We start from the raw sequence: 23,341 nt of genomic DNA, 5'->3' as shown, positions 1-23,341 counted from the left end.
GGGAGCCCGGGGCGCAAACCCACCAGCCGGGCCTCACCTCCAGCTGCTTCTGTCTTCCTGTCGCATAATAAACAGAAAGCTTGGCAGGAAAGCCACAGACCGACCCCATAAACTATCTCACGCTACCCCAGGTTAGTGTTCTCCACCAAAATTTTGTGGGACAAAAAGCAAAAAAAAGTCATTTTTCCCTCCCATGGACCGGAAGAAGCCTGGAACGTGGACAGTGGCCCCTAGATCCCAGTTGGGTTAATTGTGCTGGGAATGGATTTCTTCCTGTTCACCTACAACACTAATGTTCTCAACACAGACCAGAGGCGGTTCTCTTTTGACATCAGTGCCGTTAGCACGTGGCCCAGGGATGCCGGGCGCTTTCTGGGCTATGATTTTTGGTTTGGGAGGGCGACGTGCTCAGGTTTCCAGGGTGACACTGCTGGGGGGGCTCTGGCAGTTCCTGACAGTAAAGGCTCATCGAGGGAGACAATGCAGAAATCATTTCTTTGTACAAACGCAAACTCTTCGCGCTGGGGCAGGCAGGCTCTGCTCTCTACGGCAAGAATTAAGCACCTGCAGCATGCACCGCAGTGTACTAGTCAGAGAGTAAAGGATGTCCGGGAGAGTTTCTTCTGGGATCTATCTGCCTTTGCCCACAAGGAATGCAGAGTAGGATTTCACCTCTTAGGAATGACCCCCGATCACTGGCTTCTCGACAGACAGACTGGAATAATTCACCCGTAAAGGTGCAGGATCTGGGGCAGGGGCAGGGCGTGGGACTCAGTGCTGAGAGGGAGGGTTTCATGCAATAATACAATGTCAGGGTCATAGTTGTTGGCCGATGTCACCATTATAGTTAGCTCTGGTACCTGCTTAGATTTCCCGTTTAGGACCTTGGCCCTTGGCCACTACTCTGAGAGGTCTGTTAGCAGGCTATTAGATGGCCACATTTGCTCTGTGACATTTCAATAGCTTCTGGGTCCCACCATCCAGGTAACCCCCTCTTCCTTGGTCCTATTCAATGCCCAGAGCTCTGCATGCCTGTCTCCTGCCTCCATCACCTCCCACCCCTGCTTGTCCTTCTTTGTAATAGTCTTGCCCAAAGCCAGGGCTCCTGGGCAGACTCTAGGTTCCTGTAGGGGTGTGGGGGGAGAGAGAGGTGCTGGAGGGGGGCTTCAGGCTTCCCTACAGTATGGGCTTCTGTGATATACTCTAAGGTTATCCCGGGCTCACAAGCAAGTGATTAAGGTAACCACACACAGACACCACGTACTTTGTCCCGAATTCCCGGCAAAGGGAGGGAGGTGGACATCTGCAGGGTAACGGCACAAGGGAATTATTCCACCACCCCCTCTGCAACAGCCCCGGGCCGTGCCCCCCACTCCTGGTGCTCCAGCACCGGCGGCTGCCTCGGCCCAGTTGGTGGAACAGCAAAGTGGGGAGAGGCCCTTAGAAATGTGTGCCTGCCAGATGCGGCACCAGAGGCCAGGAATTGTGGTGATGGTGCTGGAGATGGGCTTCATTCAAAGAACCAAGTCTGGTTTGGGGACCGGTTCCCTGCCTCCAGCAGCCAAAACATTTGATCCAGCGGTACCAGGGCCCCTCTGAGGACATACCTGCTCCAGATGACAGCTCTCTGAGCGATGGCCTGGCTCCCTGAAGGCCGGGGAGGGGGGACCAGAGGGCAGGGCTGCATCCGTTCCCCAGCATCGTGACTGTGGCCAGGACTCAGGGAACCAGCCCAGGCACAGGTGCGTCAGACCCTGAGCTATGTGCACCTTGGGGGGGGGGGCGGGGGTACAGGGTGGGGGGGAAGGAAGTAGAAGCTGGCTTTCTAGAAGTATCTCAGGAAACCCAAAGGGAGAATGGCCGAAGCCCCAAGGGAAGCTTTTAACTCTTTTCAGCTCCCCTGCAACTACCCTGGCAGGGCCTTGGTTCCAAGGAACAGTCTCAGACTTGACCCAACAGAACGAACAGGCAGGGCAAGGGCCACCAGGCTCCCAGGTCCAGCCGTCCTGGGATCGGTGCGTGTGCAGAAGACCCCGCTCGCCGGCGGGCAGCTCCTTCACACCGGAGACCTGGCGCAGAGGCGAGCCTGGCGACTCTCCAGGGGAGTGGGTGTCGGGCTCCCCGCTCCTAATAACCACCTTCTCTGGGTGAGTTACCTGCACACAATTAATTATGCAATTATCTAGGCTGGGTTGAGAAGAGCAACCATCAAGTTGTCAAGATAGGCCGTGGGATAAGAGTGTTTCCACTCTGCAGAGTGGAAAACATTCCTTTCTAATTTCTAAACCCCATATGGCTGGCCGCAGTTAAAGCAACATCTAGTGCTTTGGGGTTATAGCCCCGCTTAGGCATGTATGTATCATTTTTAAAACCTAAACCGTAGTTACGGAGGTATCTAGCGCTTTTTATCACTGTGACTACTTCTCCCCCTGAAAGTTGGCAGTATTAACACAATATGGCAAATATAGAATTTGAAGGGGAGAAGGTGGTCCTGGTGCAGACCGGAGGCTGGAGGCTGGAGGCTGGGGGGCGAGGCAGGCGGAGGAAGCTGACGCGGCTCCTGGTCTTTGCCAACCCTGACCTGCCGACACAGGCTCCACTTCGGAGAGGACACTCGGCAGAGGGCACAGAGGATCCTGGGGGTGAGACCAAGGCCTCAGGCCTGGTTCGGGGCAGATGTGAGGTTGGGTCTTGCCCCTGTGGGTGTTGGGCCTTTTCAATGAACGGCCTCTTTTCTGGTGAGACTGAAGTTATGGTATGGGGGAAAAGAGGAGGTTGAGAAGGGTGGATTTAGGTTGGATCACAGAAAGAAGTCCCGCCATGAGACCCTAGACTATCTCGATTCTTGAGAGACCAGGAAGCGCCCCCCGAGACTGGCCCTTCTTTAACTCCCACCGCCAGCAGCGCCCACTGGCCACGGAGCTGTCACGGGTCATCAGATGGCTTGATGGGCCTGTGTGTCCGTGGCGTGTCACGGCATGGTTGCTGCACCAGACACGGCAGACGGAGGCTTTCCCTTTCATTCATTCCTTGCAGTTCTGGAGGCTGCAATGCAAGATCAAGGTGCCAAGAAATTTGGTTCCCGGGGAGTCTCTCTTCTGGCTTGTAAACAGCTACCTTCTCATTGTGTCCCTATGATGTCCATATGAGATCTCTGGGGTCTTTTCTTCTGACCCTATTAGTTCCGGGCCCCTCCCTGATTACACTGAATCACTCCCATAAAGGCCCCATCTTCAAAGAGTCACACCGGAAAGTAGGGTTTTAACATACGAAGTTGGAGGGGGGACCAATTCAGTCCACAGTACGGTGGTTTTAAATTTCCCATCCAATAAACATGTGCCGAGAGCCTATTCTGTGCCTGACACTGTGACAGGGAAACCCAGAACAAGGATGAGTCCCCGCCCTCCGGGTGCTGGCTCTCCGGCAGGGGACAGGCACTCGAATGGGCATTTAAAGTACAGTTCAGCAAGCAGGTCCCACTGGAGGATCCCAAATGCACAGAGGAGGGAAGAACTGATCACACCTGGGAAATTAAGGGAGGCATCTCAGAGTAACTGGCATTTCATTTTTAGAGTTAAAAAAAAAATGAGGGCCGCCTGGCTGACTCAGTCGGTAGAGCGTGCAACTCTTGATCTCGGGGTTGTGAGTTCGAGCCCCATGCTGGGTAGAGAGAGTGCTTAAAAAAATCTTTCAAAAATTATGGTAAAATACACATAGCATGGCAGTTATCATTTTCGTCATTCTTAAGTGTGCAATTCAGTGATACCAAAGACATTCACGATGTTGTTGTCCCTACACCTTCTCTACCTCAATGTTTTTCATCCTCCCCAACAAGAACTCTGTGCCCCTCGAACACTGGCTCCCTAAAACATGCCCTTGGCCCCTGGAAACCTCTGCTCTACCTTCTGTTTCTATGTAGTTTTCCTCTTCTAGGTACCTACCTCTTAGAAGTAGAACCATATAATAGTTGTCCTTCTATGTCTGGCTTATTTCCTTCTTTTTTATGGATGAATCATATTCCATTGTATGGATAGACCATGCTTGTTTGTGCAGGCATCTGTTGACGGACTCTTGGGCTGTCTCCATCTTTTGGTTGTTGTGAACAATGCTGCTCTGAACATGTATGTACAAATACCTGTTCTAGTCCCTGCTTTCAGTCCTTCTGGATGTGCACCTACAACGGTTGGCATTCCGCACTCAGTCTTGTAGGGTCAGGAGAAGTTCACCAGGCAGAGAAGGTGGAAAGGGTGTTATTCGAGGTGGAGGGATCTGTGTGTGCGAGTAAGTTCCATGTGTCTGGACCCTGCGTAGAGTGGGTGGGGGGAGTGGTGGGGAGTAAGTGGAGGGCCAGTGTGAAGGGTCCTGTAGCCACACCAGGAGGTTGGTGTGGGAGCCCCTGAAGGATCTGGGACCAGGGGGAGCTCCATCCGATCTGGGTTTTGGAAGAATAGCCTAGCAGCTGTGGGATGACTCAGGTGGAATGAGTCACCAGTGGGTGGGGGCGAAGTGAGGCGAATGAATGAACGAATGAACTAAAGAGAGTAGATGAAGGAATGGGACCAGGTGGGGCTGGGATCCAGGGTTCTCTGCTCTAAAGGAGCAAGTTACCAGGGAGCAGCAGGACCTGGAGGTCTGAGAGTGTCTAGGATGGCTCAGGGACTGGCTCCAGGTGGAAGAGACCTGTGCTTATTTCACGGGGCACCAAATACACCATGTGCAAGACTGCTCAGAGGGCGATAGCACCGGACTCTGAGTCCCTGCAGAAAGTCAACAGGAACAAGCCAGGGTGACATTAACCTGCAGGGAGACCAAGTCCAGGCGGTTTTAATGATTCGAAGTAATCACTTCACTTTGACTCGTACTGTTGACCCTTTCCCGTACATAGTTTTATGCGTGATTAAAGTACCGTGGCCTACATGACCCCGAGTCATGCAGATGCCACAGACACGAATACACCAGCTGTGTTAAAAATGGACCCCTCGTCACCACGCGCCAAAACCTTCTAATGCCCCCTAATGTTGAATAATTAAATCGTGGCACCTTGAACTTGGGGTGGCCACGGGGAATCACCACTAAATTCTCCAAATGGAAGGCAGCTGCACTTTGTCTGCCGCTTGCTATCACTCAGGATGCTTGTTTTCACTGAAGCAGTCGTGTTGAGGTGGATGATTCCCTGTGCTCTGTGCCCCCCCCACGCCCCCGGCAGCAATTCCCAGGGAAACAGGTGCCTCGATGGAGTTGCTCTCCCCAGGACTGAGACCAAAGGGACGTGCAAGGCGCATGCACCCACACTCAGGTGTGCCTCGTTTTTGCAAAACATGAGGAAATAACAGTATTAATTCCTTATCTATGATGTCCAAGATACTCCATCTATGATGTAAGCCAAAAGATGTACTATGGAGCAGGAATTTTAAAAATATACATGCACATGTATGTACACACACACACACACACACACACCACCATATCATTTTCCCATGGCTGCGGCAACAAATTCCTGCAAACCGAGGAGTCGCTGACACAGTAGATATGTACGCTCCCCCACAGCCAGGAATCGAGGTGTTGGCAGCGTTCGCTCCTTCCGGAGGCTCTGAGGGAAGATTCTTCCCGGGACTCTCCCAGCTTCTGGAGGTTGCTGGCAATCTTTGGCTTGTGGGTGCGTCACTGACCTCTGTGTCCCTTTCCACATGGCCATACCCTTTGGGTCTGCATGTTGAGTCTCTCTCTCTTTTCTTCTATCATCACACCTGTCATTGGATTTAAAACCCACCATAAATCCGGGATGGGCTCACCCAGAGATCCCCCACTTGATCACATCTGCAAAGACCCTGTTTCCAAGTAAGGTCGCACTCATAGGTGCTTGGGATCAGGACTTAAACCTATCTTTTGCGGGGAGACTATTTAACTGCCTACACATAGATAATTAGTACCTTCTAACTTTGAACTTTATTTCATTTACCGAACAGAGGCTGAGGGGATGTCGTTCTAGCCCCCTCGCCTCACCTCAGTCCCCCTGCCCTACTCCAACAAGACTTGGGAGCAGGTGCACAGGGGGTCCTGCTCACACCCTTCCCCTTCCCTTGCCTCCCCAGCCTCTAGTTCCTGGCTCTGATCACTTGGCCTCTCAGTGGCCAGAGCCCCGCCCGGAAGCAGGTGACCATGCCTGGGACTCCAGGTCAGACAGTCCCGGGATTATGCAGGATACACGCTTCAAACACGTGTTGTATGAAGGGAAGTCTGTGCCCTGCATGGTGGGGATCCAGGAGAAGCCTCAACTCCGGGAGACACGTTTGGGCTGAGGTTTGGAGCATAAAGTGGAGACTAAAGCAAGTCCATTTGTTGTAAGCCATGAACACAAGGTGGAAGCTGGTTTTGTAGAACAGTCCCAAGGTGAATCCTTTGGTAAATGAAAAGTTCCTTTTGTTAAGGAAATAATTGCCTTGTCTTTTGCTCCCCATCCCCCCATCCCAGGGATCAGGTGTTTTTTATCTTTGTATCCTCACCACCCTCCCCCCCCCCCCCGCCCCTGCCCCTGCCCCACCCAGCAGGGTCCTTCTACCTATCTTGCTAAGTGCTTGTTGAGTTGAATTAGAAATACCATAAGCCACTTATTAGAAATAATTAAGGAATCATCGTTACTATGGTTTGGTGTAACAGGTATGGTGGTCATGTTTTTAAAAGCCCTCATCATTAGAAATGTATATGAAAAAAGTGTTTAAAGTATTTAAACATGAAATAACTTGATGTCTGGGATTTGCCTTAAAATATTCCTGCACTCTGCTCTCAAGATGGTGGAGAATAAGTTCTCATCCCTGAATAAGTCCCCGGCTGTGCATAATGTCTTCCTTCCAAAGAGGACAGAATGGACACAGGGACAGAGTGACTTCAAGTGGAGAAGCTTGACAGACGCACCTCACCTAGGTGATGACACTGACAATGATCAGCCCTGTGGATGGCAGGTGCCCCGATAGGAGGGGCTGGGAAGGGCACTTCCCTTCTGTGGTCATCCCAAACCCATAACCCAGTCTAACCATGAGAAAACCATCAGACAAATCCCAGTTGAGTGGCATCCTACAAATATCTGCCCAGTACTCCTCAAAACTGCCAAGGTCATCAAAAACAGGGAAAGTCTGAGAAACTGTCCCAGCCCAGAGGAGCTAAGGAGACATGACAACCGAATGTAACATGGGATCCTGGATGGGGTCCTGGGACAACAAGAGGATATTTGGTACAAACCAAGGGAGCCAGAATAAAGTACATGTTTTAGTTAACAATGACATATCGATATGGGTTCATTAATTATAACAAGTGTACCAGACTAATACAAAATCTTAACAACGGAGAAACTGGGGGCCAGGTGTATGTGAACTCTGTCCTATCTTGACAACTCTTCTGTGAATCTAAAACAGTTCTAAAAAATAAAGTTTATTGAAAAAAATGTTCCTATAACATAAAGGAGCCAGGGGGAGGGGAGAGATGAAAGAAGACTGGCAAAAAGTTGGTAATTATTGAAGCTGGGTGATGGGTATGAGAGGTTTCGTAGACTCTTTGCTGTACTTTAATGCATTTTTGAAGTTCTACAATAGCAAGTTTTGAGAAAGTAAAGTCACAGATCCAGTATGTTGGGGACAGCAGCATTGTGGATTTGGGCTAGTATATCAAGAGCACAGGACAGGCGGTGACACTGTGAATTGACACCGTGAATTCTGTAGTGATGGGAGTGGAGGATCATCCCAGGGATGCGACAGGTGTCTTCTTGGGAGAAGATAGCCCTGAGCTGGCCTGGCAGAGGGGCTGAGGATGAAGTCTGTGCGCACGCATGCGTGTATGTGTGTGTGTGTGTGTGTGAGTGTGCGTGTGTGTGTGAGCGTGCATGTGTGTGCATGCGTGCGTGCGTTTGGGGGGACAGTTACAGAGGTGTTCCTGACACATAACAGGTGTTGTACAAAATGTAATGTGATTATTCGGGGTCATGGTGACTGTCCCCACACTCCCTAAGGGCCATATTATACAAGCTCTGCTGCACTCTACTTCTCCCTTGAGACTTCACAAGTCACTCAAGAGTCACTCTCCGTCTCATACCACTTCCAGGAGGATGGTGAGCAGCCCCTAGGAGCCCATCTCTTTGGCATGAATGATGCTGGGAAGTGTGACAGGAGATGAGGAATTGTTGCCAACACCCAGACCCAGACGTCATCCGGGCAAGCAGAGTGCAGCCAGGAACGGGGGCACCATATGCGAACTGGCCCAGGGGGACAGTCCAGCTGTGATCCAGGAAGTGACCCGAGGACAAGTGGGCATGACCTCTAGCTGCTGGTGTCCCCAGTGGAAGGAGCAAGGAGTCTGCGGTGGCAGCCAGCTCACACGAAGCCCCTTTAGGTGACTCTCTCATAAACTCCTCTGGAGTCTTGCTGTGTCCACGGCTTGTCCACACGAGACTAACCGAATAAAGAATGCCTTCTTCAACTCTATTTGTAATGATAGCGCTATTTCCTGGGGACCTGATGTGTGGTGGTCCTTGTGCTGTTTATGTAATCAGATCATTTTGTCCTTACTGCCACTCCCATGAAGTACAGGGAATTAACTTTCATTCTGTAGCAGAGAGAACTGAGGATGTGAGACACGAAGCAATGTGCCCAAGGCCACACAGTTTGTGAGTGGCAGGATCTGACCTTGAGCCTGCAAAACCCACAGAGCTTTTTTTTTTAATGTGAAATTTAATATCATCAAATCATATTTCTTTGAAACGCAAACTGATCTTGTAAAATGTTAATGGTAGGATCTAGGTGGTGGGTACCCTGGCCTTCACTGTTGAATCCTTTCACCTCTGCTGTATGTTTGGAAATTTTCATGATAAAATATTGGTAACGAGAAAATGTAGCATGATTTCCAGGTGTCTTTTTTCACCTGAACGAACTTGAGGACCTTGATGGGACTTAGGAAAGCTAACCTCCTTGGGCTCTAGGTGACCGGGTGGTCACCACCTTAACACTGGTCCCTCCAGGACGCCAGGCGACCTAGGCCCTCCTGCCACCACGCTGCAGTGCTCCTCTGAACATTAGTGTAGGTTCCCTTCATTCAAAACAGACACAGCCTTCCGGCAGAACATGACAACAAAGACCTTCTGGAACCTTCCCTCCAACTTTCTTCTGCTACCAAATCAGCAAAGAGAGTTCGGTCTAATGTCTGTGGGCCTTTGCCTTCTCATCCTGCTTATAAACTTGCTTTCCCTTTAGTGACTCCCCTCGATTATTTTGTCCTAAGGCTGCAATTAAAAAGAGATCACTGTGGTCTGGGGCCCAGAGGCCCTGCTGGTTCCCATTAGCTGGGCCCCTAATGTAGCCGAAGCTGGGCCCTGGAAGTAATTACTTGGCAAGAATAATGGGACACTTATTGCTCCATCCGGTGCCCAACCCAGAGCATGATATCAAATACGCAAAGTTGGGCTCTTGTGTAATCTACACAACTGTGTCCCCAGTCTCTCACGGGTGGCTAAGAAAAGGAAATGCAGAGCGCACTGGTGTGGCCTGACTGACAGAGGCCATCGCTATCCTCCTCCTCCTCCTCCTCCTCGTCCTCCTCATCACTTTGGACGATGAGTGCATTAAGATCGGGCACAGGTACGCAGCACTTGAAGATGCAGAGCCCTTCTGTGCTCCTCGTCTCCGGCGCCGCGGGCTGCCATCGAGGGGGGGCGGCCGGGCAGGGATCACTGCCTCCACTTTGCAGGTGCAGAAACCGAGGCTGGGCGGATGGCGGTGGCCCGCGCTGCTGGCCCCTGCCAAGGTGAGGTCTGACTCGGCCTCTCTGGCTCTCTGAGTCGCGCGGGGCAAGGGCCCGGCTCACGCTCTTCCCCTCTGCTTTTCCTCCTGGCAGCTCCCCGCCCTCTGCGCTTTCCCTCTGCCCGCGCCCACGCCCCCCGCCCACCCTCAGGAAGGTTGATTGGCCAACGCGGGTCACATGTTCTCCCGAGAGCCAATCAAAGACGGGAGGCGTGGCTCTGTCCGCCAATGGCAGCTCCCACCCTAACCCCTATAAAGAGAGTGGGAAGGCCTTTTGCAGGGGTCCTTGCTTCTGTCCTCCCACTCGGCCCCACGCAGGAATCCCGGAGCAGGAGAAACCTCCCTCTCTCTGAGGGCGTGGGCCCCAACTGTCTGGCCCTTGCAGACTTGTCCCCCAAATTGCAGGCAGGAAACCAGAACCCCAAGCGGCCTTCTCACTTCCTGCCCATCACCTTGAGGCTTCCATTCCTGTGATCGGACCCCAGGTCCCCCCTTCCCTGCCAAGACCCCAATTCACTGGCATTCAGAGCTTCTCGGATGGCTCCTTGGATTGTTCCCGTTCTTCCCCTTCCCACGACTTCAAGATGCCCAGGCCCCGCAGGTCTTGTGCCTGGCTGGCCCTGGCCTGGCTTTGACAGACCAATGCCCAGAATGAGTGACCTCAGAAACACAGGGAGTTCCCAAAGGCGGCTACAGACTACATTCTGCAGTTGGAGCAGTGCTCATTTCAAAGACCAGAACACCAGCCACGTTGAAATCCCAAGGGTGACATCCCATGTGGGGTTGAGCTCTCAGCCAGTGCCAGGGTCCAGTCTGCTGAGATGAGCTGGCACATGGGAGAAGAGAGGCTCTGAGCCACAAGTGGGGTCCCTGCCTAAGAAGATGGGATAAACCCGGGGAGGATCCAGAGGAGAGGCATGTGTGGAAGTGAGGGGCCCTGGTGCTGAATCCCTGTGGGTCCCAGTGTGCTGCAGAGCTTAGGCTGAGGGTGTTGGGACACCCTATAAACCCAGTCTATCCACCTCTCTTCTGACCCAGGGCTTCACAGAGGGATGGAGTTTGGCACCTGATAAACTGAATTTGAATCCCGTGTCCCTAAAAAGCTGTGTGACTTGGGCAGTGGAGTTCCTCTCTCTGAGTCCTCTTTGCTCATCTTGAAATTGTGTCTGATCATGCACACCTTGCTGGGTTCTGGGAGCAATGAATGAAGCACTACAGGCCAAGTGCATGGGAACTCACTGCACCCGGTGGTCTCTCTTTCCTGCTGAAGGGAATCGTTATTTCCCCCCGGTGATTTCTAGAAGGGACCAGGATCCCATACGGAATACTATCTTGCCTAGCAGGGCTGGACGTGGGGCATGGAGTGGGCTTGAGCCACACCTGTCAGAGGGCAGCATGGTATCAGAAACGACATGGGTGGGAAGCTCTTCCTATACACGGGCCGGGTCCCACCCCAGAGCTTCCCAGGGGGCAGGAGGGTCTCTAAGAAGGCGTGAAGGGGCATTCCCAGGTGCTTTGCTAGAGGAGAGCCCCCTTCTTGAAAGACTCTCATGCACAGGCCATCAGGAGGATCACAAAACTGTTTATTTTCCCACCTCTGATAAGAAAAGATGGATGCAGGGTGCAGAGAAAACCCAGCCACTCCCTTGCTGACCGCACAGGGTCCACACACAAACCTAACAGGCTCTGTCTTTCTTTCCCGAAGAATTTTTCCTGCTTTAACAGAACCATAATGCACCTTCTAAGTGCGCCCCGAGGCATCGCGTCATGCTGCTTCTGGGCAGAACTGGTCATACCTGCTACTCGACAGCAACCGTGTCATTGGACATACAGCATCCAATTGGCAAAAAATGTACCAAATGTCAAATTTCATATGATCAGTGCAAGAACTGGTTTTCTCTTGGCATCTAGACTGGCTGCCCCGTGAAAAATGTCTTTCTTTCCTTGGTCCTTAGCAATGCTTAGCCCCCGGGCAGAGAAAGGGAGCAAACTTTAACCTTTGCGTTCAAAAATAAGCAAGGTTTTCAACAAACAGTTGAGTAATTGGACTCATTATTTAAATACCAAAATACATCAGATGAACTTATTCATCTGGCCCAGCTTAATACATGTTGGCCTAACACTAAAACAAATACATCAGTTTAAGAAATGTCACGAGGGATAGGCATGGTTGGTGTGGCAATGACTTGGCCTGGAGGCACAGGCGTGCTGCGCCATGGACAGGCCCTCAGAACCAGTACTCAGAGACAAAGATGTGCACGTTGACCACGTTTCGGTGGGACACCACACCCCCGACCACGTAGTTCATCTCCAGCTTCAGGACGGCATGGAATGGGCCCACAATGGGCCGCACCTGGCGCACGACACCTGGAGAGAAACAGAAGGCGTCTTAGACCCCCTCAAGTCCCATGCTGAGCCAGATGTTTGAGTCCCCTGTCTAGCATCCACCTCCCAGTGGTCACCCCTGGGCTCTGCTTCCACCTCCAGGGGACAAATGACAGTGAGCTCACTCTGGCCATCTACCCGACAGAGGATTTGGAAGAGCCTAGAAGCAGGCCTGGTGTGGAGTGGATGCCCAATAGACGCTCGTCCCCCTCCTTCCTACCCACCGTGCCCAGTTCTGACCCTGGGGAAGAAGCAAAGCAGATGTGATCCTGTCTCCTGTGATACTGAAGATCACAGCGGGGTCCTGGAAACCCTTTATCCAAGCAGAGCTGTCTCCACGGGACATGCCCCTGGACCCCTCGCTGTCCATGCCTCTGTGGAGGGTGACACCTGAGCTCAGCAGTGTTGCTGGTGACCAATGAGCGAGAGGCAGCTCTGCCCACAGAGCCTCAGAGCAGGTCCAGCCTGAGCAGCGGAGCTTGGCCAGGGCCATCAGCAGGAGGACAGGTGGTGGAGGGACCACACAGAGGCCACGACTGGCGGCCTCCTCCGCCGGGGCTCAGAGTACAGGGCACAGACAAAGCTCAGCTCGGAAGAGGGAACAACTCGAGGCAGATTTGCAGGGGAGCAGGACTGGGGGGAAAGAGTGGATTCCATAACTGTCTCCAAACCCGTGCCTGGCCATCTCCCTGTCTCCAGGCCAGGCTTTGCTAGCCCAACCTTGCCTCCGCAGGACACCCAGAGGCTCAGAGCGAACTCTCCTGCCCTCTGGGATGAGATGGATGGGGCTAGGGTGGGCGTTACCCTGGCCGGACTGTGGAGACGCTGCTGCCCTTTCTGGGCCTCGGCTTTTTCAGTGAACAAATGATACCATGTGACCCTGTGTTTCTGCACCGCACGATCCAGATGACCCAGCACAGCAACTGCCCAAAGGATGAGCTGCGGGTGTGCAGGGCCGCCTCCCCGCCAGACTGAGGGCTCAACCTTCACCTCCACCTGCATCCATACATTCCTCCATAGGCCCCCGGAGCCGTTCTCAGTGATACAGAGAAAATAACAGAATCCTGGTTTCAAAGCCCGTGAAGGATCTAAGTTAAGTGCCGTGTTCTCATAGAAGTCCAGCAGAGGAGAATGGAGGAGACGGAGTCTGACAGAGTCAGGGAAGGCCTCTTGGAGGAGGGGCTCCCCCCTGCCGAGGAAGCAACACAAGCAAAGTCTGCAGGTTGATGGATTCCCGGTGCTTGCGGCCGACCAGGTGCCACCAAGAGCTGTTGACATTTAGGGATGAACGACGTCCGAAGTCCTTTCTCCGTCCCGCCTGCTCTGATATTAGGACCTGCCCCGAGGGGTGGCTCTCCCGCTGGACTGTACAATTTCCGTGGCTGATTTTAAGCCGCGGAGGCGAGGTCACTGAGGGCGGGGGTGGGAAGCGTGGACCGGCGCCCCTCAGCCGGCCGTCGAGGTGCCCCACAGCAGCGTGCGGGCAGGGGGCAAGCTCGGGCCGGCGGCTCCGCAACCGCGTGCTGAGAAATCGCCGCTGATGGTTTGCTGCTCCACAGTGCTGACTCCCTGCCGCAGACCTGGGACCCAAGCAAGCACGGGGCAGCGCCGTCGGGACCCAAGCACGGGGCAGCGCCGACGGGACCCAAGCACGGGGCAGCGCCGTCAGGCCCCGGGGGCCGCCCCTGCCCGCGTCAGAGGCTCGGGGGACACTGCAGGCTGGCGAAGGCCTTCTGCAGTGGCGCCAAGTTCATGCTCAGAAGGGGAATTTCGGCGTGCCATCCCCCCTTTCCGTCTCTGGGCTTATGTCTCAAAAGTGAAATGCCCAGCAGCCGGGGTGGAATTCCAGGCTATTCTAAGTAAACAAGGGCTTTCGCTCTGATGGAGAGAGATTCTGCAGGCTGTCAGCACCCTTTCTCTGGCCCTGCCCGACGGTGACATTGTAGCTTTGTCCCGGGTGAATGCCCGTGAACATCTTCAGCTCGCTGCTAAAGACGCGGGCTTGTCAGCAGCCCTCCGTTTGCCAGTGGCCCCTGACGGCCCGGCCGCTCCCGCCCACGAACCCCCCCACAGAATCTGGGCCGGGTCGGTGGGGGCTCCCCAGTGGGCCCCCTCCATGTCAGCTTCTCCTCTCCCCAGGCCTGAGGCCCACGGTGCTGCCCACCAGACTCAGTGGTCCGGGTTACCTCCTGACTTCACCCACCCTCGGGGCAGAAGTTACTACTCTGCTTCCAGTGCTCAGAGAAGTTTCCGGGTCTTCAAGGAAGAGGTGAGAGGCTGGGGGAGCCTGAGAACTATTTTGGGACAGAGGAGCAGTGGAGTGGAGAGTACATTTCTGCAAGCTACGATCGGATATGTATTTATTTCTATTTATCATTATTCTCTTTATATAGCATATAATTAATGTGATATAGATTATAAATAATTTAAATTATGTTATTATTATAATGCCAATATATAACTAGATACTATGAAATATTTAAATATACTTATTTAAATATATATTAAAATCTTATATATAAATATTAATATAAAAATGTATAATTATATATTTTAAATGTATGTAAACTTTTATATATATATTTATATATATAAATGTGTTTATATAAATTTATGAATATTGTATAGAAATATAAAATGTGCTTATACATTTATATGTAAAATATAAATATTATAAAATTATTATACACACACATTTGAATAGCATGAACGGTTCAGAGCCACAGAAGTTTCTGGGCATTGTGTATGTGTGCCAAACACTGTGCTAAGTAAGTACATAAAGGCAACGTTGGGCTGTCCTCGTGGCTCAGCATGGGGACAGGGAAGAGCAGTATGACCCCAGAAGAGTTTGTTAACCTTCCTGCATTTTAATTTGCTCTTCTGTGAAACGGGGATTAAAAATAACAACCTTCAAGATCAGAAACAAAACAAGCATGAGGACATCCTCCTCCTTCACCCTCAGAAATGACTACTGGACAGCAAAAAAAGCATTTTGCAATTCCAAATTAAATGTGATCTGATTTTCAAAGTATGGCTGAATTCTTGGATAATGGAAAAACAGAGCAAGTGTTGAGTATTTTTACGGGATTGATTTTAAAATTGTACTAAAAGGAAAGCCCCGAATGTGTAGAAAGCGTTTGCATCTAAATCCATCATGTTGGGCACTTTTCGAGGTTTGGTCTCTGCCATGCGATGGCTCATTGTTCGGCTGCAGCTGAGTGTTGAGACAAAAGAGGCGTGGAAGGAAGCCAGGGGCTGCATGAGTGAAAGGGGCACTGGGAAGGGCCAGGGGGGAGGTGGGCCTGACTTCTGATGCAGGTCACTCTCAGAGCCGAGATTTCTGCAGGGTATTTGCATTTAACAAGAAAAATGACTAAGGCAGGACAAATATGCGTGCTGCAAGTGTGAAACAAGAAATCATGAGTGCACATAGCAGAGCTCAGAAGTGTGTCCCCTGCCTGCCCCCCTGCTCCCCCCCAACCTCACCAGAAGGAGCTTCTCTACCCCTTCCCTCTGACCTGAAGTCAGCACTGAATCCCCACCTCTAACCATAATCCCAGCTAACCCAGGGCTCCCTTTCCAGGCCACACCCATTCTGTGGACCTGACCACTACTTCTGCTTAGTCACACTTCCCCTGGAGCTCTGGTTTGGGTGAACATGTTCCCTCCTTTCCCAGGATAGTCTGAGCTTGAGTTCCACCTCCTAGTCCTCCCTTTGACCAAGCCCAGGCTTTCTCCTGATATCACTTCTTTCTTTACAGCTTTCTTACCCATCCATCCACCAATCCATCCATCCACCCAATCATCTATCCACTCATCAATCCATCTACCCACCCATCCATCCATTTATCCATCCACCCACCCATCTATACATCTACTACCCACCTATCCATCCATCCAGCCATCCATCCACCCATCCATCCATCCACCTACCGAGCTATCCATCCATCCATCCACCCATCCATCCATTAGAGGACATTCTACACAGGGCAGGTTTAATGAAGATTCTACAGACATTTAAATTGGATTTTGAAGAATAATTATGAACCTAGGAAGCAGGAAGGACTTGGGCAAATCCCAAAAGTATGATGGTTCAGGCCAGTTCTCAGAACGGTGTCAATCCTGGGAAGAGAAAGGCAGATGAGGCTGAGGAGGTGGTCACAGCCTGCTCCCAGGACCTCACACCTCGTCAGTCTCACAGAACCAGGAGTCTAGGTCTGCAGTCTCCTGGCTTCCTCCCCACCGTGGATTCTAGACCAGTGTTCATTCAGAACCAGTACCAACCTTCCTGCAGCAGGGAAACGGGGGGGGGGGGGAGGAAGAGAGACACGTGCTCCCATCTGTGGCCCTGCAGAGATCGAAAAGTCTCCCCCGCGGCCCAACTCTCCCCTCAACTTGATCCTACAGATATGATATTGGTATCTGTTGCGTGCCAGGCACTGGGGACCAGCTGGACCGCTTAGGTCCTCTTTCATGAAGCCTCCCCAGCCCTGGGGTACCTGATACCTCATCCCCCTCAGCTCTGACGCTGCACCTGCCCATGGCTGGGAAGCAACAGTCGGCTCCCCCTTCGAGGGGCAACATCTGCAACTCATTCTTCCCACTGTCCCCAGCACAGAGCACCATCATGATGACTGAGTGGGATAAAGGCGGAGGACGAAAGAAGGCCAGAGGAAAGAAGGGACAGGAGTCCTTGAGGCCCCCCACAATCTAGGAAGGAAGACAAAACTCTGTGCTGTAGGAAAGAGGAGCCACGGAAGACTCTGAAGGACACTAGTTAATGACCAGTCTAGCAGCAAAATGCAGGCCCAAGGGAGAGGTGCATTTCCATCAAGCCTGGCGTGTGCATCTGACCTGCTGGGGTGTTTACCTCCTCAGCTTTCCAGAGCCCCAGGAAAAAAAAAAAAAAAAAACCACCATGGTGCCGAGTTCAACTGTGTTAATCTTCCAAATCCTCGTCCTTGGCATTTCTGCTTCGGGTCTCAGACGCTGCTAGTATTCCTTGGCGTGTCGACGTGTCTGTGCCTCTTAAAGATATAATTAAGCCTTTTTTTTCCCTTTGAAAAATGTAGGCCCCTCGGGCACTTCACCTTCACGTCTCGTCTCTGCTTTGTAAATTGCAGCTGATGTGCTGGGATCCAGGAGCCCGACATGAAGCACAAAGGTCCAACGGGGATCTTGGTCATCCCGTGGGGTCTGTGGCCGGCCCTCCTGGCCCTTGAAGCCACCCCCCAGTGTCTGCTACTTGGCGTGGCACCCAAGTGTCCGTCTGTTGTTTGGAAGGATGGAAAGGAGCCGTGGAGCTCTCGGCACGGGTCTTGTCTCTCACACGAGACGCTGATCCATAAAGAGACCCGTGATCACAGACTTGGGTTCCGGCTCTGGCTCCACAGGGACCAGAGGTGTGACCTTGTGCAAGTCACCATGCGTTCTCAAGGTCAGCCTTCAACCCAGAAGTCCTGTGATTCTAAATGACAAAGTATAACGGCGTGAACGGGGTTGTCAGAGAGGATTTTAACAGGCCAGGTGATGCATCAGGAGACTTCGTGTTGATCTCATGTCAGTGGAAATTAACCGTGCTTTTAAGAGAGATCCGGCTTAGGAAAGACAGAGGTAAGAAAGTCACGTGCCGGCATAATAAAAAGAGGGAGAAGCTATCACTCCGTGAAACCCGGTTATAGAACCACTTGCTCTCTTGGGAGTCATCAGTCTCCCCGTGGCTGTGTAATTCCGGAGGCCAACGGCACCGTCTTTCCGGCCACTCTTGTGTCTCTGGCATGTGTCACAGAGCAGGTTCTTTGTCCTGCTTTGCACTTGACACACAGGAGGTCCTCAGCCCACATTTACTGAATGAATGAGTGAACGAACTGAACATCAAAGCATTAAGCACAGTTTACAAAGTGGAAAATTATCACCCGGAAAGGAGAGCGTGGGGAGAGGGAGAATGCACAGTTGTCGAAGGTCGGTGAGTTTCCTGGCTTAGGTGGAAAGGGGACAAGGAAGAGCAAGACCTCACTGTCTGGCCTCGGTGGCCGCCACGCAGGGCCACAAGCAAGGAGGAAGGCGGAGTGCCGGCCGAGGTGCTGGGACCCAGGTGCTGGGACCGAGAACAGGGAGGTCGGAGGAGACCCGCGTGGTCATGACAAACACAGACATGACGGGCAATCGGGAAGGGGCACATCATCACCCACATCTCAGTGAAGTCTCCTTGGGACAAATAATGAACCCTGCAGACGAGGATTAAGAGCACAGATCAACGGCAAAGAGGAAAACCCAAGAAAATGAAGATATACTGTGGGTACATACAAAACACAACACTAGATGGGGCGCCCGGCTCAGTCAGGAGCGTGCGACTCTTGCTCTTGGGGTCGTGAGTTTGAGCCCCACATCGGGCCTAGATATTACTTAAAACAAAACAAAACTAGAGCATGGATGGGCTCAGAGAGGGACACACAGCAGGCGAAGGGGAAGGGAAACGGGTGGACCTCACGGGCCCGTGGCTTCTTCGGTCCTCACCACAGTGCTATCGGGAACAGACTGTCCCCTCACTTCCCTGGGGGAGTAGAGTGGCCTTGGAGGGCCGGATGCCCCGGGTCCCACAGCGCACAGCTCCGGATGCCATCCAGCTGAGACTGACCCCAAAGCCCAGCTCTTCCCAACCCCCTGCGTCTCCTCCCTCTTCACAGTGCCACGTGACATGGAGGAAACTTCCAGAATGTGCTGCCCTTGGCTGAGTCATACATATAGGGCAAGCATGGCAGAAAGGAACGAGGAAGCAATCACATCTGTAATCGGCAGTGGAGGAACTGAGCTCCCGAAACCCCGTCTTCTCTTCTCCCCCTGAGAAACACCCAGGCAGGAGCTTGGAAGGAAGGGGGACAGGAGTCTGGCTGCATATTTAAAATACCAAATGGCACTCAACATGTCTTCACAGAACTCGCCATCCGCACTTCTCAATTGTTCTAAGTGTGCTCCCCCCGCCAGCCTCCCGGGAGCTAAAGCAGCCTGGATGGGACAGCTGCAGGCGCGAGAGGCAGCCCCCAGAGACCACCCTTCCCCTCCGGGAGAAATGTGGAAAGCTAGACCTTTCAGCCTTCCTCCCTGATGTGGAAGCTGAGTTTCTACCGCGCTTTGTCCTTGGGAAGCCCACTCCCGTCTACTGTCTGGTCCTCCTCCTGTCAACCGCATTGTCTGTGCTCCTGGAGGAGGAACCGGCTCAGGGCGGGGAAGTGAGCATCAGGGAGCCCACCCTGGGCCACCGCCCCTTCCACCGAGCAGTGTGGCTCGCCAGAGGAAGAGGAGGCCGGGCACTTTTCTGGAAGGGATTCACCATCTAAGGCACCGACTTTAACAGAGTTAGCCAAAAATGTGCCCATGAGGAGCAGGATGAGAAATCATTTGCTGCCCCCACCCCTGCCTGCTGGGGTCCTTCCGCCCCAGACCCAAGCTCACCAGCCGCTCAGATCTCCCCAGATGTTCCCTTCCCCCAAACCCGCTGCTCTTCTCCAGTCTCCAGAGAACTTGGACCCATCCTCAGCAGGCCGCCTGGCTTCCATCCCTCCCGCTCAGTCACCACGGACGCAGAGGAATTCCATCGGCAAGAGTGTCCACACCCTCCTGTCTGCTCTGGCCCCAACCCCGCCTCAGGTCAGGCCTGACCTTACAACACCTTCCTCCTCACCGCCAACGCACTGCCCCCGCTGCGGCCACAGCCAGCCTTCTAGAACACAGGTCGGATCCTGGGGTTGAGGTGTGCCTCAGCCAAAAATCACATCTCCCCCACCCCAGCCCCCAGCTCACAGCAGGTGGAGCTCATCTTGCTCAGGTCCCCCGCGTTCTCAGCACTCTGCCCCCGCCGCACTGAACCCCTCACAGTCCCCCCAGGATGTGCAAAGACCACGGAAAGGCAGGTGTGCACAGTCTTGCCAACTGGACTTAGAATTAGAGACTCGGGAGTACCAGAGTGAGCCAAGTCCTGACCTCTGCGACATTTCCTCCTTCTTCAGAGGCAACCAAGGCCCCGAGGAATTAAGACGCCGGCCCGGTGTGCAGCTGCTGAGTGCAGAGTAGGGACCCCGAGCCCCCACTTCTGGTTGCAACACGGCGCCCTCTCTTCTCTTTCCTTTGGCAAGCATGGAGCCCGTGCTCTGGGCACGCACCGTGCTGGGTGCCACGGGTATAAACACTGCCCAGCGCTGGTGAGGGTCCTCATGGAGCTCTCGGCCCCCTGGGGGAGTCAGACGTAGATGGCAGGTCCGCAGAGCCTGGGAAAGTGAGGAAAGAGGCTTCGGGGGAGCCCGGGAGAAGTGCTCACCCCAGACCGGGCCCTGGCAGCCCATGGAAGCTTCGCCAAGGAATTAGTCTCGGCTGAACTTTGAAGGACAAGTCGGCCTGGCAAGAACAGTCTGGGGGGTATGCTCGGAAATGCAGATGCAGAGGAATTTCAGGACTGGGCTGGACCCCGAAGAGTCGGACTTCACCCTGCCCAAGGTCGCCCTGGAGGGTCATGGCCCAAGAACCCCACATGGAGTCCCGACACCCCGTGTGCTCTCCTGACTCACGCTCCCTGAGCCCGAACGTGCTGTGTGCCTCAGTTTCCCCCTCCGCGGATGGGGAGGAAAGTAAGTAGCATCTCCACCGTGCTGGAAGAGTGGCTGGCACACAGCAAGGTCCCCAGGGGGTTGGCTATTAGTCTGACGACAGTGATAACTAGGACGCTACTTGGGGTCCCCAGTCTCAGCCACGGAGCAGATGTTCCTCGCAGAGTCCGTCCAGAAACGCCCAACATCGAGGCTGCGGGAAACACTCCTCCTGATAATGGGTGACGGTGGGCATCTGGGTCCTTTGCACATTTATGGTTGTGAGGTGAGGCAGCTGGAAGATTCGGATCATCATCCAACTTTTCTTTCCTAAGTTTCCACAACGTGCCTCTACTGCTGTTTGGCTAAAACACTTTAGTTTATTTATTTATTTTTTAATAAAGAACGATTTATGAGTGTGCCTGGTGATATCAAAGGCTTTTCCAAAGGTGCATGATAGCAGCAGGAGGAGGCTCACAAATCATTCTGCTGGACACAGATGGTCCCCGGGAGGACCTTGGGGGACGCTAAGAGTCTGCTCTGAGCTCGCTTTAACCCCGTGGTGACTCTGGAAGTCAGCAGGCGTGTGTGGTCTCACAGCCGGCCGGGCGCCGGGCCTGGGTGACCTCCTGGTGCGTGTGGCAGGTGCGTGCACACACGTGTGTGCGAGAAAGACAAACGAACAGGGAGATGGAGGGGGGCGTTGCACAGATGAGCCCCTCGTAGGTCCTTGCCTCCAGGAATTCATAATTGTTGGAAGAGCAAGACCAGCAAGAACTCATGGGGCCGTGAGCACCGCGCCCCTGCCGCGGGCGCGGGCATTTCTGTGCTCCCATTCCAGAAGGATTCTCCAGTGATCCTGCTCCGAGCGTCTCCCCTCCACCCTGTGCACCGGGAGGGCCTTGCCAAGGTCGCCAGTGGCCTGGGCGTCACCTAATCCAATGGGTGTGCCCTCCGGGAAATGCCTTCCCCTCTTCCAGGACATCTCGGCTCCAGGCTCGCTGGCTCACCCCGACCTTGAGCACGAGGGCTGCGGCGCCCCATCTTGGCCTCTTCTCTGTGTCTACACTCGCTCCCTCGGGGAGCTCATGGGGTCACGGGCTCTGACCACCATCCCCACGCTAACATCTCCCAAGCTCATCTGTTTCAGTGCTCACCACCACGGGGCCATGGCGTCTTGATCCTCATGTCCAAACTGAACTTCCGGCCTCCCCAAAGCTGCAGTGTCTCGGCCTTCTCGTCTCAGCAGACCGCAATGCCAGTCTTCCCGTTTTCGGGCCAAAATCTGTGGGGTTATCCAGCCTACCTCCAACTCATAGCAAAATGTGGCACTCCCTTCTAATGACACCCCGAATCTGTCTCCCTCTCATGCCTTCTGCTGGACCCGCATGGGGGGGTCCCACCATCGCCTCAGCCCAGCCGGCTGTGGGAGCCTCGGCCCCGCACCCAGAGTCAGCCTTTAAAGCCTTAGGTCATCTCTCCCCACCTCAAGACCTTCACCTGGCTCCTACCTCACTCAGCGGAAAAGCCAGTGGACTCACAACAGCCTCAAGACCCCGCCTCACCAGCCACCAGCTCATGCCTCTGCTCAGCCACATTGGCCTCCTTGCTGTGGTTCAAAGACACCAGGCTTGCCTCTGTCTGCCTCAGGGACTTTGCACGTGCTCTCTTCCTCACATCTCCGTGGGGCTCATTGCCTCAGACAACTGTCTCCGACTACCAGATTTAAAGTTGTTCCTCTGCCCCACCCACACCTTCCCCCTCCTCCTCTCCAGCCCTCTGCATCGCACTCACCACCCCCTGACCGTGACCATATTCTACTCGTTTCTTGTCAGCTCCCACCCTCTGCAATAAAATGAATATGTGGCAGGGATGCATGTCTGTCTGTCTTGGTTGCTGCTGTGTCCCCTGGACCAGGACCTGCCTCTGCAGGGCATAGACAGTGTTTGCTGAAAGAAGGGATATGAGAAGAGTCCCAAAAGAGGCCCATCCAGGCTGCTGTGGAACATAGGGGAGCAGCCGAATACTCAGCCTGTGGGGGTGCAGAAGGTGGGCAAGAGGAGAATTTGACACTGACCTGGGCTTTGAGGGATGGATAGGAGTTTACCCAGAGGAGGAAGAGGAGAATGTCCTAGCTAATGTCCAGAAGAGGGGAGAGGCCACGGATGTCTGGGGTCTGAGGCACGGGCTGGGGGGCTGGAGCACAGTGGACAGAGAGAAGGGACAAGAGTGCTGAGCGCCGAGGAGGACAAGGACAGGCCTAGGCGGAGGACGTCTCTCTGGCCGGGCAGCAGGGGTTTAAAAGCTGGTAGTCCCGGCAGCAGCTGGTTGTGGGGGTGTAAGGGGAGCCACTGAGGGGGTGTAGAGGGTCCCTGGCTCCTGGCTTTAGGAACCGAGGGGCTAGGGCACATTTTGCCGTGACACGGAAGCACATTGCTGAGAGAGGAGGGATGCGTTGGCCAGGCTCAGCGGGTCCAGCTCGGGCCACTGGGGCAGTCTGGGCAGGAGCAGGGTGCCCTGCGTGCCTCACTCGGGTGGACTCCAAAGCCCTGAGCCCCACCGAGCCCTCGGAAGGTCCAGCACAAGTCTGGGAGG

General features: G+C 53.6%; 1 protein-coding gene across 1 annotated transcript in view; it reads right to left on the bottom strand.

The window, feature by feature from the left end:
- Positions 1-11,344: 11,344 nt before the first annotated feature.
- The window catches only part of FBLN1 (fibulin 1), an 82,533-nt gene continuing 70,536 nt past the window's right edge, over positions 11,345-23,341 (bottom strand). The window contains exon 17 of the mRNA XM_036120572.2: positions 11,345-12,149. Within this exon, the coding sequence (XP_035976465.1) occupies positions 12,010-12,149 (140 nt within the window). The 3' untranslated portion in view covers positions 11,345-12,009. The remainder of the gene's footprint in view (positions 12,150-23,341) is intronic.

The sequence above is a fragment of the Halichoerus grypus genome, chromosome 6 (genome assembly GCF_964656455.1).
Source record: "Halichoerus grypus chromosome 6, mHalGry1.hap1.1, whole genome shotgun sequence".
Taxonomy (NCBI): domain Eukaryota; kingdom Metazoa; phylum Chordata; class Mammalia; order Carnivora; family Phocidae; genus Halichoerus; species Halichoerus grypus.
Note: the sequence above shows the minus strand (reverse complement) of the source record. Positions and strands in the feature narration are given on the sequence as shown.